General features: G+C 37.9%; 1 protein-coding gene across 1 annotated transcript; it reads right to left on the reverse strand.

Moving 5' to 3' along the window:
• Positions 1-10,001: 10,001 nt before the first annotated feature.
• Positions 10,002-12,469, reverse strand: LOC107717486 (suppressor of cytokine signaling 3-like). Its single transcript, XM_016524247.1, has 2 exons — positions 12,265-12,469; positions 10,002-11,143 (listed from the first exon to the last, which is right to left on the reverse strand). The coding sequence occupies exons 1-2, from the start codon at positions 12,376-12,378 to the stop codon at positions 10,628-10,630; spliced, it is 630 nt and encodes a 209-aa protein (XP_016379733.1). The 5' UTR covers positions 12,379-12,469; the 3' UTR covers positions 10,002-10,627.
• Positions 12,470-15,816: the final 3,347 nt, after the last annotated feature.

Consider the following 15,816-nt stretch of genomic DNA (forward strand, 5'->3'; position numbering starts at 1 on the left):
GTTTTCCCCTATGATTTGATTTGATACAGTTTTCAGAAAACAAGACTTAATACCTTTCGGCTCATAAACTCAAATAAAGGACCGTCTTCACACATTCAAATGCTTTTATTTCAGCAAACTTCTTAACATGTATAAATATTTGTATGAACATAAAAAGATTCAACAACTGAGACATAAACTGAACAAGTCCATTCCTTTCATTCTTTCTTTCTTTTATTTATTTCTTAGTTTATATATTATATTTTTGCATCTCAAGTAAATGTATCTTGATTTCAAATATTTGTAATGTAGAAAACATATTATGACCTATATTATGACCTATATATGATGATGTCTCTGGATGTCCAAAAAATATATATATATATTGTCATATTTTGTCACACATTTATCCCCAAACTATAACTAAGCCCAAAACAGACACAAACAGTTCACGTAAACACCCGACTACACTAATTTTTTAAAAAGTAATGCATTTCAATATTGCGTTACTCCATGAAAAAGTAACTAATTGCATTACTTAGTTACTTTTTATGGAAAGTAATGCATTATGTTACTTTTGCATTATTTTTTGTCGCCTTGGCTGGGCTTGCTTATTTATTTTTGACAATAAAAAACCCCAAAGTTATATTTTTGGCAACTGTAAAGGCCCTTTTACACCAAAAGTGAAATTAATAGGCCTCAGTCTGAAGGAAGTGCCTCTGCCTCGTCACCTCACTCCTGATTTCTCAGGAGAGGAGAGGTGTCAGTGAATCAATGGAAAAAAAGTAACTTGCATTACTTATTTAAAAAAAGTAACTCGGATATTTTGTTGTAAATTTAAAGTAATGCATTACTTTACTAGTTACTTGGGAAAAGTAATCTGATTACATAACTCGTGTTACTTGTAATGCATGACCACAACATTGATCTTTTGGAATTAAACGTGAGCAACTTGTAGTGAAGTGCTTTTTAACGATGACTGCATTGGCCTGATTATCTATAACAGTTATTGATCAGGCATCACAAACAGCTGTCCTTTAGGTTCCATATCAGGTGGAAGTTACTGGAGGCCTTTGAAGGGCTGTGAAAGGCAGTGTGTGAGCGTGCCCACCTCTGTGGCGTAAAGGCCAGTTAGCGTGCATCATGTACATAATTTCTGAGAAAGAGGAAGTGCCTGGCTGTTGACACAGCAGCTGATGTATGAGAACCTTGGGTTGTTCTTGTAACTACAATTATGCTGCATTCCAAAAAGTTAAACATGAGGGCCAGGACTTCCTGTGGTCTTTCAAATTAGAGCCAGTCAGTTGTTTTGTTTGTTTAACAAAACTAAAGCATGAGATAAGTTGGATGTTATGAGATGCTAAGAGTACACATTTTTGAAACTGAGGTACCTGGAATTTGCATTTCACAGTAACAGCCTTCTTGCTTAATTCTCTACATATCGATGCATTGAGAAATCAACAAATAATGACATCAAACTGCTCATCTTCTGCTGATTGGGAAACGTTGGTTGGGAAACCCGATATCTAATTTACTGGTAATTTATGTGCAATAATAATTTATTTATTTCTTTAAAAAAAAAAAAGTATTATTATAAATTTATTGTTGTAATTTTACTTTGCATTATTTACTTTTTTCTGTGTAATTCCTTTTTAACATATGCAAGAAATGTATTAGTTATACACAGAACTATGTACAAACCCAGACACTTCTACTGTAGCTACACACAAACAAAATTTCATTTGATTTCAAAGTGCAATTCAAATCAGAATGCGGTTCATAATGTGTTTTTGTACTTGCATAAAGAATGTTTCTGGCATTGCAGTGAACCTCAGTTGAGGTAATTACTTTTATTTATGAATGGGCCCATTGTTTTTATGATGTATTTATTTTCCCTGAGGTCAACAGTAGGCTAACGTTAGTCAAGATTTGTTTATGCCAAGTCAGTTTATTTTTTCATGACGATTTCCACCCTTTTTCTTATCCTCTAACTGTTAAGATCAGACTAAAATGATCAGGGATGCTGTTCCCAATAACTTCAGATACAGCCCACAGCAGAACATAGACATTAATCAATTGCAAGTGTTAAAAAGTACAGCTTTCTGTCTTTACAGTGTCTCTTTTTACCATTACCCTCTTTCAGTTCTAATGCACGGTTGATTGTTCAACATCACACTGCAGTGACACAATATTTTCACATGCTATGCAAGCCAGCGGTTTCCCCACTTTTGTAATACTGGCCAAGGCTCAGAGTATTCCACTGTTACAAGAGAACATATTAGCAGAATGCTATTACTGTGGTTTTGGGAAGTCTTACAAATCTTACACGGCCAACATCTTGTCTTTTTTATTGGTTACAGATGCAGATCTACTTAAGTGCATAGTATGTGTAGACCAACTTTAGGTTAAAGGGATAGTTCACCCAAAAATTCTGTCATTAATTACTCACCCTCATGTCGTTCCAAACCCGTAAGACCTTCGTTCAACTTCGGAACACAAATTACACTGAACAACATTATAAACGCAACACTTTTGTTTTTGCCCCCATTTTTCATGAGCTGAAGTGAGAGCTCTCGAACCCTGCATAGACAACAATGCAACTGTAATGTTCCCAGGTCCAGAAACGTAGTAAGGACATCGGTAAAACAGTCCATGTGACATCATTGGTTCAACTTCAGTTTTGCGAAGCTACGAGAATTCTTTCTGAGCGCACAGAAAACAAAAATAACATAATTTATTCAACAATTCATCTCCCCCGAGTTACGTCTTACGCCATTTTAGAGTATCACAACACATACGCACGCTTTCCCCTAAGCATAAACAACGCTGATTACGCAGATTACGTTCATGCGCGCGCTTTCTCCTCCGAACGTAAACAACGCTGATTACGTCGATTGCACTCTTGGGTACTCTCCAAAATGGCGGAAGACGTGACTCGGGGGAGAATTGTCGAATAAATAAAAAAGTAAATTTTTTTTTCTTTGCGCTCAAAAAGTATTCTCGTAGCTTTGCAAAACTGAAGTTGAGCCACTGATGTCACATGGACTGTTTTACCGATGTACTACGTTTCTGGACCTGGGAACATTACAATTGTGTTGCTGTCTATGCAGGGTCTGAGAGCTCTCACATTTAATCAAAAATATCTTAATTTGTGTTCCGAAGATGAACAAAGGTCTTACAGGTTACCTCAACAACATGAGGGTGAGTAATTAATGACAGAATTTTCATTTTGGGGAGAACTAACCCTTTAAGTTTACAACAAAAGTTCATCAAGTTCATTGAACATTCTTCTATTACCTAAGACTGGAATAAACTACACGGCCTTTGCCCAGATTTTTGGACAAGTTGATGATATTTGTCTGATTTCTGGACAAGTTGACGCTAGTTGCCAAAAGTCAGAGCCATTCTGAAGATTTGAGTTGACAGATTTCATGGAAAATCACGTAGTGTATGATTCGTCATAGACTATGATTCCATCCAGTCTGAGGATATCAAATATGTATGATATTTTAGAACACATATTGTTTACATTTGTCATGCATCTCCTAGTAACAAGGCATGTGTTTCTGCAGGAATTTGTTGTGTCTGGAAAAACTTAAAAGTCTGGTACACTCTTAAAAATAAAGGTTCTTACTGGCATCAATGGTTCCGTTAAGAACCTTTAACATATACGGAACCTTTTCATTACACTCTGGCTTTTTAATCTGTTCAGATTTTAAAAGTTGTGTAGTGTATTCAGCCTTTTATTATTCCATGGAGCACAAAAGAATTTCTGCAGAATCGTCACACAGTTCATTTCCATACATACTTGCAAATTACATGGAATATATCATACAGTTTGTATGGGTTACTTTTGTACTGCTAGGTTGTCTAATTGTAGTCACTATAAACTGCTGTTATATGGGGGGGAAAAATCTGCCTGAAGATTATTCAGAAATGAGCCTTATGGTTTGAAATGACATGTTAGAGTAATTTTTCTAACTTTCTAAGATTACAAGTGATAAAAGCTTTCACACAAATGTCAAAGACTTCACGCTGAGTTATATCTGACCTGGCTTTTAAACATTATTTCTTTGAAAACATGTTTCTTTAAAGTTTCCTATTTCATATGTGGGCTCCATGACAACAGCAACAGTACAACAATATCAGATTTTTTTGCAGGTGGGCAGCTCGTTTCCATGGACGCACCAAAGGCTGTGTTTGTACTGATCTTTGTGCTGTGAGGTTTCCGCTGACGTCAGAGTCTCTGGCTGTAATCTGGAATGGTCACCATGGTTGCAGTGTATTTTTTTTCCTCCTTTTTTTCCCTCCCTCTCTTTGGGAGTAGTTCCAAGTTATTGCTGGTTTTTCCAGTTGAAACGAGTAGGCCCGTTGCTCTCTTTCCTTCACTTGATCTTTTTTGTTTTGTTTTGAGGCATTCTGCTGTCTGGAGACTGATTCTGGGTCAGAGCTATAATTAGGTATTTTAGAGAAAATTTGAACATGAAAAGTGGGGGAAAAGGAAAAGAAAAACAAAAACCCTTTAACACTAAAAATGGTTAAGACTTCAGAACTAGAGACACTCTAAACAATGTGGCAGCAACCAAAAAATAAAAAAAATTCAGGCAACATTTAAAGGGGTCATATGACGTTGCTAAAAACAACATTATTTGGTGTATTTGGTGTAATGCAATGTGTTTATGCAGTTTAAGGTTCAAAAAACACATAATTTTTTCTCCTCTATGCCCTGTATGCCTGAAACGTGTCGGAGTCAGAACACCGGCATTGTAGTCTACTCTACCAGGATCAGGAAACAGTCCTCCATAAAATGCGCTGCACACATCTGAATATTTGGGTTGAACTGTTCTGGAACAGTGTTGTAAATACAACGTAACCAATGATTTCTAGTCGTGTCCTCTTTTGGCCAAACAAAGTAGTTTTGCTTTCACAATGAAACACACAGAGTCTCCACGACATGGCGGCGGCGGCAACAATACTACAGCGAGAATCAAAGGTACGCCTTCTTTCTTTGCGTGAACATTTGGGCGGCGTTATGCAAATCTTCCCACACAGTGACGTAGACATGTGGGGGTGTGTTTAAACGAGGCGTTTTAGGAGGGCGTGGACGAGTCTTAACTTTTATAAAGAATATATATTTGGGTTTGAGACTTTAGTCTTTGCAACTTTAGGGATCTTATCTATTCACGAACAGCTTGTAACACTCCAAAGAGAAAGGAAAACTTGAAAGTGCATCATATGACCCCTTTAATATTTAAATTTCATGAAATGAAATTATGAATGTGTCTCCTCTTTTGTTTGGCTATCAGTCAATTGTTCCACATATATAATAATAAAAAATAAAAAAAAGTATTATGGCCAATGATGAAGATCCAATGTGATTCATCTTGTAACATGTTCCATGTAGCAGTGTTTTGGAAGTTAATGGAGAGACGGTGTTCTGTGAGTTTTATCTTAGACAGACCTTTGAGAAGCTTTATAAAATAACATAGAAATTTGGAAGGAACTATAAACAGTGAAACCATTGACATTTGAGAAGTAGTGCAATGGAGAGGAATTGCTCAAAGAAGTTATTGTGTGTAAAACGATCATGAGGGCACATATGATATCTTTTATTTGTATGAATTTAATGTTTTCAGCTGTTTTGTTTGACTTCAATAAGGTTGTATTTGAAGCACAGCCTTTTATGGTGCAAAATCAAATATTAATGCATATTTCGGGAAGGGCTGAAAGGCTGTTTAATTATACCATGTTTTAATAAGCTATGTAGATAGAGTCACCATAAATTACATTATGTAATAGTTCTCACACAATACACCCTTTACATGCGAAGCATGACAGCTGAATTATCATACATAAGATAGGGTATTCAATGAATCTTTGATCTTTGAGAATCACCTTTTTTCTCTTTCTCTTCTTTCCTTTTTCACTTTCTACTTTAACCTCTTTGCTTTGCTTTAAGTGCTTTTACGGTAAGCAGAAACGGCCCTGCCTGCCTGTTTTGAAAATTAAACAAAGGCCATGAAATATTTTGACCTTTTCTTTGTTTCTTCAGGTTTCACGAATGGCATTCATTGTGGTGTCGCATGCGCACATATGAGTATTTTGCCTTTTCTGTGGAACTAAAATAAACGGAAACTCCAGTCTCTCCAAACAAAATCATCTATTTATCCATCATGTTTTAACTGAAATCTTCTGATTTGGTTCTCTTTCTTTTGGAACTTATAATGCCTGATTAGGGTGATATATGATATGCTAACAGATATATAGGAGGCCCAAAAGGCATTTGAATGTGTAAAAATAAAAAAAGAAATAACAAACATAAAAATGTCATTGCAGTAGATGCCAAGATAATTAACTGGCATTTTAAAGAAAGATGCACAAGACGTTTTCTAGGTTCCCTTTCATGGGAACTTCGAACTGCGTCCTCTAGGGGTCGCTATGGGGAACGCCTCGTCGTGACCTGTGTCTGAAGCATACATTGAAAAAACACCAACTCGTTGGCTGGCGACAGCAATGACGTCACTACCGGTGCGACTATAGTATAAATAGGCGCCGGGAGCACACATCATTCTCTTCTTCGTCTTCATTGACTGTTCTGTTTGAAGCATGCATTTCCAAGGAAAAAGTAAGAGCTATCTCTATTTATTATGGCGAGCACTAGCAGAGCATTTAGAAGGTGTGTGCATCACTGGAAGCAGCTCCAGGGGAATGACGTATGGAGGTCAGCTTTGCACATGCGCCGGTCAGAAGTGACGCACGCGGAAGCGCAGGGGAGAGATCAAAACAAAACAACGGTCACTTATTAGAAGTACAAAACGAGGATTTGTACAGAAGAATGTCAGAGGATTTCGATATAAGCCAAGAGGAGACCAGTTTTCCTTTGCTAAAGTAAGGAAACTTTGCTTCCTTCGCTCCTGTTAACAAACGTTGGTTTTCACGAGACTCACCGGCGCATGCGCAACGCTGAACTCATACATCATCCGCCCGGAGCTGGGTCCGTGTTCAACTGTTGGCGCAAGCTACATTAAAGTGATTATTGCATTTTGAATATGGATATTTTTCTTACAAAAACGCATCGATTTGCTACAGGAGGCCTTTGTTAACCCCCTGAGCCGTGTGAGGCACTTTTTTTTATGGATGGGCACATTTTATTTAACTTCTTTTGGACTGATGCATGCAACACCCGCTGAGTGGCATTAAACAGCTTGAAAGATCAAAGACAATTTTTTATATAACTCCGACTGGATTCGTCTGAAAGAAGAAAGTCATATACACCTAGGGTGACTTGAGGGTGAGTAATGTATGGGCTAATTTTCATTTTTGGGTGAACTAACCCTTTAATTGCGTGAATTGGGACACACCTATAATTTTATTATTATGTAACTATAATAGTTGAAACTTTAAATTGAATGTTAGCATGTACACTCACAATTTGATTTTGCCATTGAGAGCTCAGACTGTTATATGATTCTGTAACATATCCTTACATGCTAAGAGTCATCATAGAAGACATATAAGGACAATGAGCATGATGTATATGTAGGTGTGTTTATATCTGTGTCTATTGCACTTGTATGAGTGGGAGTGAGATTTACCCTGTCTGACTCGCTCTACAGATCCACCGACTGAGCTGTATCACAGATACACGCCAAACAAGGATTTGTGTCGGATTCTGAGTCTGTTTGGAACAGTATGCTTTAAATTATACACTTCTGGGGAGTAACCAGCCACTTCGTTTAAACACAGAGAGCACAAGACTTTCGAAATGTTGATGAAAACCCTCTCACGAAAGCATCTTCCCTGCATAGAGATTACATCATTTCCCTTTCGTCATACTGGAAAAGTGCAGCCAGCTGCAAATGAGAAGAATGACAATGAGGTGCTTGTAAGGGGCCGTCCCTTTGAACATGATCGACGTCGTTCATTGTACTACATATTTTCATGTCGTAAGCATCGGTTATCTTTAGAGTCCATAAAGGCGTCACTTTATTTTCATAGACATCTAAGATAAGTGTTCTGGGAAGTTATGACATCTGTTGTAAAGTCTGGTTGGAAATTGATAACAAAAATTATTCATCTGAATATGAATATTACACAAAATTGTTATTTATTTTTAGTAGTTCTTTTTTTTCGGGCTAGTTTTTGTAAATTCCTTAATATTTGATCTCAGTAGTGTCAATGAATCATTATAACTTCATACTTCCAACTAGCTGTGGTGAAATAATTTTTTGCATTCTCTAAACTTTCTTCTCTCGCTAGAGGGGCTTTACTTCATTCGTTTCTTCTTTGTTTCACTGTAGATCTACAACTTCCTTATTTCTTAAGAAAAGGACCTCGTCAAGGCAGCACACGTTAAGCTCAGGAAAGACAAAAGCAGGGTGGCACATGGCATGTATAAAGCGGAAAAAGAATGAGCAAGAGAAGATGTGAGGTATTTGTGACAGCTCACAACTATTACATCTCGCTGGGTTGCGCAATTACAAAGAAGTTCTGTGGAATCACATGATCACTCGATCGGCTACTAGAGAATTTCGCATTTGATTATGGAGTACACTGGAAAAGTCTGGCAGCTGGCTTAGAAATGAAATGTGATGTTTACCTTATTAGAACTGATGAAAGGAGCTTTTGTGTTTTATCACTCAGTCTTGCTTACACATTGGGTTAAAGATCTTAGCACACCCCTAACACTCAGTGTTAAACTTCTGCACTGAAATAAGTAAAAAATAAATAAATAAATACAAATAAAAAGTTATATATAATATAATTGTATAATTTGTGTGTGATGACTATGACTTGATGACTTGACTAATACAAATGCAAATGAGTTTCATAGTTTCATGTTCATTCTTGTCTATCCAATTTTTTTTTTCATTTAACATATTATCAATGAGCAGTACATTCCAGTCCTTTTGGGTACGCCACAACACAGTGACTTTAGAAACCTGATTGGTTTCCCAGAAGACTGAGTTCAAAAGAGTTGCAGCAGTCACACCTCTTCCTCTTTATCACAGTCTCTACCAAGTAAAGTTACACTTGTTTAAAAAAAAAGAGAGAGAGAGATCAGCTGTTGCTACACTACCAGTCAAAGGACTGAACATTTACTGCATTAATGTTTTTTTTATTAGAGTTCTAATGTTTCATTGAATTTTAATTTGTCTTTGTATATGAATTTCTTTAATAAAATATTTTTATTTCAATTAATTAGTATTCATTTGATTTTTATTGATTTTTTTTGTTTGTTTTAGTGGAATGTGAAGGAGTCAACAAGTGTGCAGCTACATATGAACTCGACTGAGAGAAAGAAAAAAAAAGACTTCCATTTGAGTTATCATAGTTTTGAAAAATGTTTTAAACGTGGTAATAATGAAGAACGAGTAGGTGTGTTTGAACCTTTGGCTAGAAGTATTATATTAAATACGTTTTGGGCTTAAAATGTGAACAATCCGACCACATATTTTTCTTCTCTTATGTAATCCGCTTATCCATTCCCGCATGTCATGCTGCGAGATATTAAATCACTTTCCTTGTCCAAGGTTGTTCTCTTAAATACTGTTTAAAACGAACTGTAATCCTGAGCTTCCTCATATCACATCTTACTGGAAGAGCCTTGTCAGAGAGCGCGTGGGGAGGATCATTCCCGCTCCACTAAAGTGAATGTCTCTGAATCAACTTTAACCCTTCCAGGCGAGGCGCTCCGGGAATCTGAATCATAGGCACCGGCGACTCTGATTCATATACATTTTGAACTATTTCAGACATTTTCGGTGTGAATTTGAGGTAAAACACTTGTGAGAAATGAAAAACCCAAGACATGGAGTTCATTTTTACAAAAATAGTGCTCTTTAATAAATTATTGAAATGTCTTTTTTATAAATATAAATATGTAACATCAAAACATGGCTGAGATGTCTTCACAAAAGATAACCAATCTAAATGTATCTTCATATACAGTATGTAAACAGTGTCATGTGTGACAAGGTGAAACATGGGTGATCCGTAGACACAAAACACGCATGTATGTTAATACATTCAATAACAAGCAGTCTGGTTTAAACTGCACAAACCACCTAACAAATCTAAAAAACACAGACATTTCGTTCCAATGTGTCGCTTTTTCAAGTACAAGCAGAATGTCGACATGTGTCCATCTTAATCTGTGTTCAGTCCTGGCATGTTTTATCTGAACCGGTTTGACTCCAGAAGGCATTTCGCTATGCTGTAACTCACTTCTTCCTTTTTCCCATGAAAGGCACAAATATTTACTTGGAAGAAGGCGGCGGTTGATTTCTGCTAAATGGCTTGCTGCCTCCTTGCTTGGCGGAGCTCACAGATTCGGGGCAGTGCGGAGGCAGTGATTGGTGCCCACAGAGTGGGTTACGATACTGGCACTGGTACAGAAAACGGTACAAACCGTCCATTCATTGAGACTGTTACGGCAAGAACGGTGCTTCAAGATCAGTCACATAAGAATGCATCAGTGATAGTACTCATGACCACACACGGTTGACTGGCTAACTCCATGTACTCATGAACAGCTCAATACTTCTTAGTCCAACAAGCTTCCAAAAAGCATGTGACCTTTAAGGCCAGTCAAGCTAGTAGCTTTAGCTCCCTCACTGCTTCTCGTTTCTTCAATAGCCAGAGCTCTTTAAATAGGAGCGTCGTACTCTTGTAAGAAGTCTTTCAGCTGTTGAGGCAGCTGCTCTCTTTTGCTGGAGACGTCTATATGTCCATTGACAGTCTTCCTGCAGAGATGCTGTAGGGAGGACATTGTGCAAGGAAGGGGTCTCAACAGCTCCAGGGGGATTTTCTCGCCCCCTGTGTAGATGTAGTAAGCATTCCGAGAGTTTCCGATGGCCAGAGGGCTTCTAGAAGAGGGCATGTAGTGATGGACGAGCTTCAGCACGCAGTCGAAGCGGGGCACGGACTGCATGCTCTTGGAGTCCGTCTGAAGGAAAAAGGATTTGTTGTCGCACTGCACCCGCAGGTTCTTGGTGCCCGACTCGGTCTTGACGCTGAGCGTGAAGAAGTGCCGGTTGTCCGAGCTGTCTCGGACCAGAAAGGTCCCGCTGGGCTCCGAGTTCAACAAGTGATTGGCCTCTTTGCCGCTGATGGAGCCCCAGTAGAAGCCGCTTTCCTGGAGCATCCTGATGGCGTGCTGCACCATCTGGTACTGTAGCTTTGAGCTGAAGGTTTTGTAACGGTGAGACGGCTAAGTACTTGAATTGTAATTCAATTATCAAAAGCTTCAAAGAAGATTCTGAAAGTCTCTCTTACCTTTGAGTCTCTTTTGGCAGATGAGTACTTTTTGTAAAAATCCAAAGTAGTAAGTCTCTACTCTGGCTGGCTGCGCGAACTCGTGTCTTGTTCAGAGAAGTTAGTGTTCCTTCACTCCGTGCTGAAGTTCTCTGTTATTTGTAGTGGCATCCCAGTCATGTTCTAGTTTAGCTCCGCCTTCACTAGGGTTCCAGTAAGGGTAGGTTGTCAGTAATACTATTCCTGGTACTACAAATGCTCTTCCCCTCCCCCTCTGTGCTCTTCCAGATCTGCCGCCTTACAGTAAACGTATTCCCTAACACAACACCTTCCTGTTGTTGATGAACAGATTGCATCGCCTAGCAACCGTTCTATATTACGAATCTCGAGCGCTTCTTCAGGAACAAATTGGCGTCATAATACGCGTCTTAAACCACTTTTCACACCGTCGTCTGTTTAGCTGATATAGTTTATACCAAGCTTATGGTAGTTTGTGCCCAGAAACATGACTATACTGAATAAAATTCGACTCGTCAGCCCTTACACTATTGATCAGACTTTCCTGTCAGTAATGATAATTATACTAGGGATGGGCGTATCGATCCAAAGTATCGATATATCGATACTGATGCGAGTATCGAAAGTATCGATATTCAAACAAAAAATATCGATACTAAGGTGTTTTTTTATTTACCAGTGATTTTGTTTATTTAACAAAAAAATAATAATGCGTACAATATGCATTGAATTGGACGAATAACCTTTGTTAGCGAGTAATTGTGTAGGATAGAACTATTTTCCTGCTCATCTGAACACAAGGGAAAAGGACTTGTTGTCGCACTGCACCCGCAGGTTCTTGGTGCCCGACTCGGTCTTGACGCTGAGCGTGAAGAAGTGCCGGTTGTCCGAGCTGTCTCGGACCAGAAAGGTCCCGCTGGGCTCCGAGTTCAACAAGTGATTGGCCTCTTTGCCGCTGATGGAGCCCCAGTAGAAGCCGCTTTCCTGGAGCATCCTGATGGCGTGCTGCACCATCTGGTACTGTAGCTTTGAGCTGAAGGTTTTGTAACGGTGAGACGGCAGCCGCATGTTTGCGTCAAACAGGCTGCTGCTCATTGCGTTGTCAAACTTGCTGTGGGTGACCATGGCGCTCCGCACAAACCTTGAGCTGCCGGGAAAACCGCGCAGTGTGATTACGGTGAAACTGTGAGCCTCTTAAAGCTGGCAACAGGAGCCTATAGAGAAACAGGTTTTAGATTAGTACCACAGAAAATGTACATTTAGTAAAACGGAATTGTTTTAATTGGAGTAAATGCATGTTTTAAACTATAGAGGTTTAAAGCCAGTTATCAAGCTGATGCTTTTCTATCTAATTACATGTAGTAAAGATACCCAACTTATTCTAGCATAAAATTATTTTAACTTAAAATAACTTGTTCTTAGTCTTTTATACATAATATACAATACAAAAAACATATTTGAACCATGTGTAAACAAAAATATAACCTAATAAGTTACAATTAAGGCGTATTGAATGTTAAAATGTGTTTTAAACATAAAGTTAAGTGCTTATCGTTACCCATTTTACTCTTAGTAATTTAATAATTTAATAAGTTTAGTTCAGAAGTATCGAATCGGTATCGATATCGACGATACTGCCTTGAAAAATATCGGTATCGTATCGAAAACAAAATAAGTGGTATTGCCCATCCCTAAATTATACACATATCTATCCACAAGAAGGCGCTAATGTTATCGCCCTATGTTTACTATACTTTTATTACTAGTTTTAACAGTGAAACGAACAATAGAAGTAGTTCAAAGTACACATTTTGAGCTCATGAACGTCAATTAAAACCTGTAGGCTATCAGTTAAAATGAAAACTATTTTAAACCACACATTAAAATCAGATTCAGAATGAGCTTTATTTGCCAAGTGTGCACAAACACACAAGGAATTTGTTGTGGTTTCCAGGAACTCTGGGAACTTGCATAATATATTGACGTAAAAATTAAACAAGTAAAATAAAAACAATAATAGGCAAGAATCAGAAGACTTGTACAGATGTGTATATTATTTACTGTATATGGCCTATACAACAGTATAAACATATGTGTTTACACAAGCATCTGTACATAATATGTATCGAAAAGGGTGTCAAATACATTTTTAAAAATACAATAAACATATGTAAAAAGAAATCCATTGTATTTTTCATGAAAATTTATTTGAACAGTTCCCAGAAAATGCCAATGGCCTATAAATATAAGTTTTTCATATAAGTACTCACACCCAAATAAATGATCAAATAAGTCATCTTGACTAATCTGTTTTCACAAAGTCAATAGTCGAGAGAAAACATATGGAATGGCATGTGAGCAGTGAAGGTCATAAAACTGAAAATGCTGACTCTATTTGTCATTATGTCTTCTGGCAGAAATGTAAGCTAAAATTACCATGAAAATACGGGTAGTCTGACTGGCTGAAAAAAAGGAACAGAAACGATCATCGTGGGGCTTGTTAGAAACTGGACAAAATATGGCTGTGTCGTAGGAGTGATACTGACTGCTGGTCAGTTTTCCATTCCACCACTCAGGGAAAACTTGACTGGACTTTCCCGCAGCTTTCTCAAGCAGACAGTTTTGCATGAAAAGGAATGAAAAAATGATTTCACAGTTCTTATTTTAAAGCATTGCTCAATACAACAGAAACACATTATCGCTATCAGCAGTATCATCTTCATAAGACGTTTTCCTGGTTTCAGTTTTCCTGATAACCCACAAATGCCTTCAACAAACTATCTGTTTTGCTTGGCTGCGTCCTCTGTTGACACATGAGAATGGCAGCTCAATACAGAACAAGTGACTAACTCGGGAATAATATGTTAATAATGTCAGTGCGCTTGCCAGATAGCATTTGCTCAGAGCAAACATGTAATATTGATAATTGTTATACGACCCAGGAAGAGTTTTTATTATATTTGTATTATATTTAAACAAGGCCTTAGAGGGCTGAACTTGAGCTGCCCCTTTAATAAGTTCTTCTTGTAAAAGCACTCAGACAATTGCAGAATAAAGGAGATATATAGGTCAGGAAGGATAAGAGTTGAATATGACACATTTGCTGGATTTGTGTGAGATGGTTTGGCCATTACTAGGAATTTCGCATTAAGGAAGAAATGTCCTCTTTCTGATTCATTACACTCTGGAAATCTTCAGTATTTTCTGTTCTGCTTCCAGGTTTCCCCCTCTGCAATTTCATGAGAAAAGAGAGGTGTTATTGCTGTGCAATTTGTAAACTATCCATAGAATGTTTCTACAAAAAGCACAATGCTGCACTCCTAAACAATGTTTCAACCGAAGCTTCAACGGTTACCTCAGTGTAAAACAATCATGCTGCAGTCATTGGTTTACGTCCTTCTGGAATATTGCAGTTGTTCACTCCTCTTCCCATCTTTGTGTACTCTGTAATCACATTTTGGGAAGCTGTTTCCATATTCAAAGATATACAAAGTGAATACATACATAAAAAATATAGTGATTTTTGATTTATTGATTTATTTTTGGCATTTAAGGAAACAGTATGTGAAATTATGGCATATGTACTGTAATATGGATCAAATAAAGTCACTAATTTCCTTGTTTTAGAAGTGTAGCCTGCTCCCTGCAGGCAAATAAGAATTCCCAGCAATGACTGCTCTGTTAAGCATATAGTGCACATTGGCAACATTGTTCAGTTTTATCAGTGGTTTAGCCTTAGGATCAAGATTAGTCAAATCTAATACGAGGGCGCTTGAAATGCATTTTAACTTCTGTCTTGATAAGATCGTAGTGACGTTTCCTGTATACCATCTGTGTTTCATCATGATTCATATCGGGGGGAAACCTTTTCTATGGTGTGGTGGTGAGGATGTGAGCTTCTTATTAAAAGAAAAGCGCCTGGTTCGTTTAAGCCATGTGATTTCTGATGATGCTTCAGACATACAGTATTGTGGATGTAAAAGAACACTGTGGCAAAAGCTCACGGCACAACGGCAGACACCTGGGCTGGGAATCTTGATAAGATCGTAGTGACGTTTCCTGTATACCATCTGTGTTTCATCATGATTCATATCGGGGGGGAAACCTTTTCTATGGTGTGGTGGTGAGGATGTGAGCTTCTTATTAAAAGAAAAGCGCCTGGTTCGTTTAAGCCATGTGATTTCTGATGATGCTTCAGACATACAGTATTGTGGATGTAAAAGAACACTGTGGCAAAAGCTCACGGCACAACGGCAGACACCTGGGCTGGGAAAGAAAACACACCTACACAAGAGCTCCAGTAATTGTGTGATGAATCCACACTATTTGTTAACCAACGCACAGTATTATTTGCACATGATAATGGTTGTCTTTACTGTAAGGAAGTACAGTATGTAGAGAACGCTTATAATTTTCCTCATTTCCTTTTGGGAAAAGAGGAAGAGGGTTTCCTTTGGAAAAGAACGTTTTAAATTTGTTTGATCAAATTATTTTAAAGTCTAGTATAGAAAAAAGAAAGGAAAATATCATCAATAATAATGTATGCTCAATAGTATGTCAACA

Source organism: Sinocyclocheilus rhinocerous, unplaced genomic scaffold (genome assembly GCF_001515625.1).
Source record: "Sinocyclocheilus rhinocerous isolate Xijiao unplaced genomic scaffold, SAMN03320098_v1.1 scaffold393, whole genome shotgun sequence".
NCBI classification, from domain to species: domain Eukaryota; kingdom Metazoa; phylum Chordata; class Actinopteri; order Cypriniformes; family Cyprinidae; genus Sinocyclocheilus; species Sinocyclocheilus rhinocerous.

Coding starts and splice junctions, on each gene's coding strand:
- LOC107717486 (XM_016524247.1), bottom strand. CDS start 12,378: ATGGTCACCCACAGCAAGTTTGACAACGCAATGAGCAGCAGCCTGTTT. Junction 11,144..12,264: donor CAAAGCTACAGTACCAGATG/GTGCAGCACGCC, acceptor CAGTACCAGATG/GTGCAGCACGCCATCAGGAT.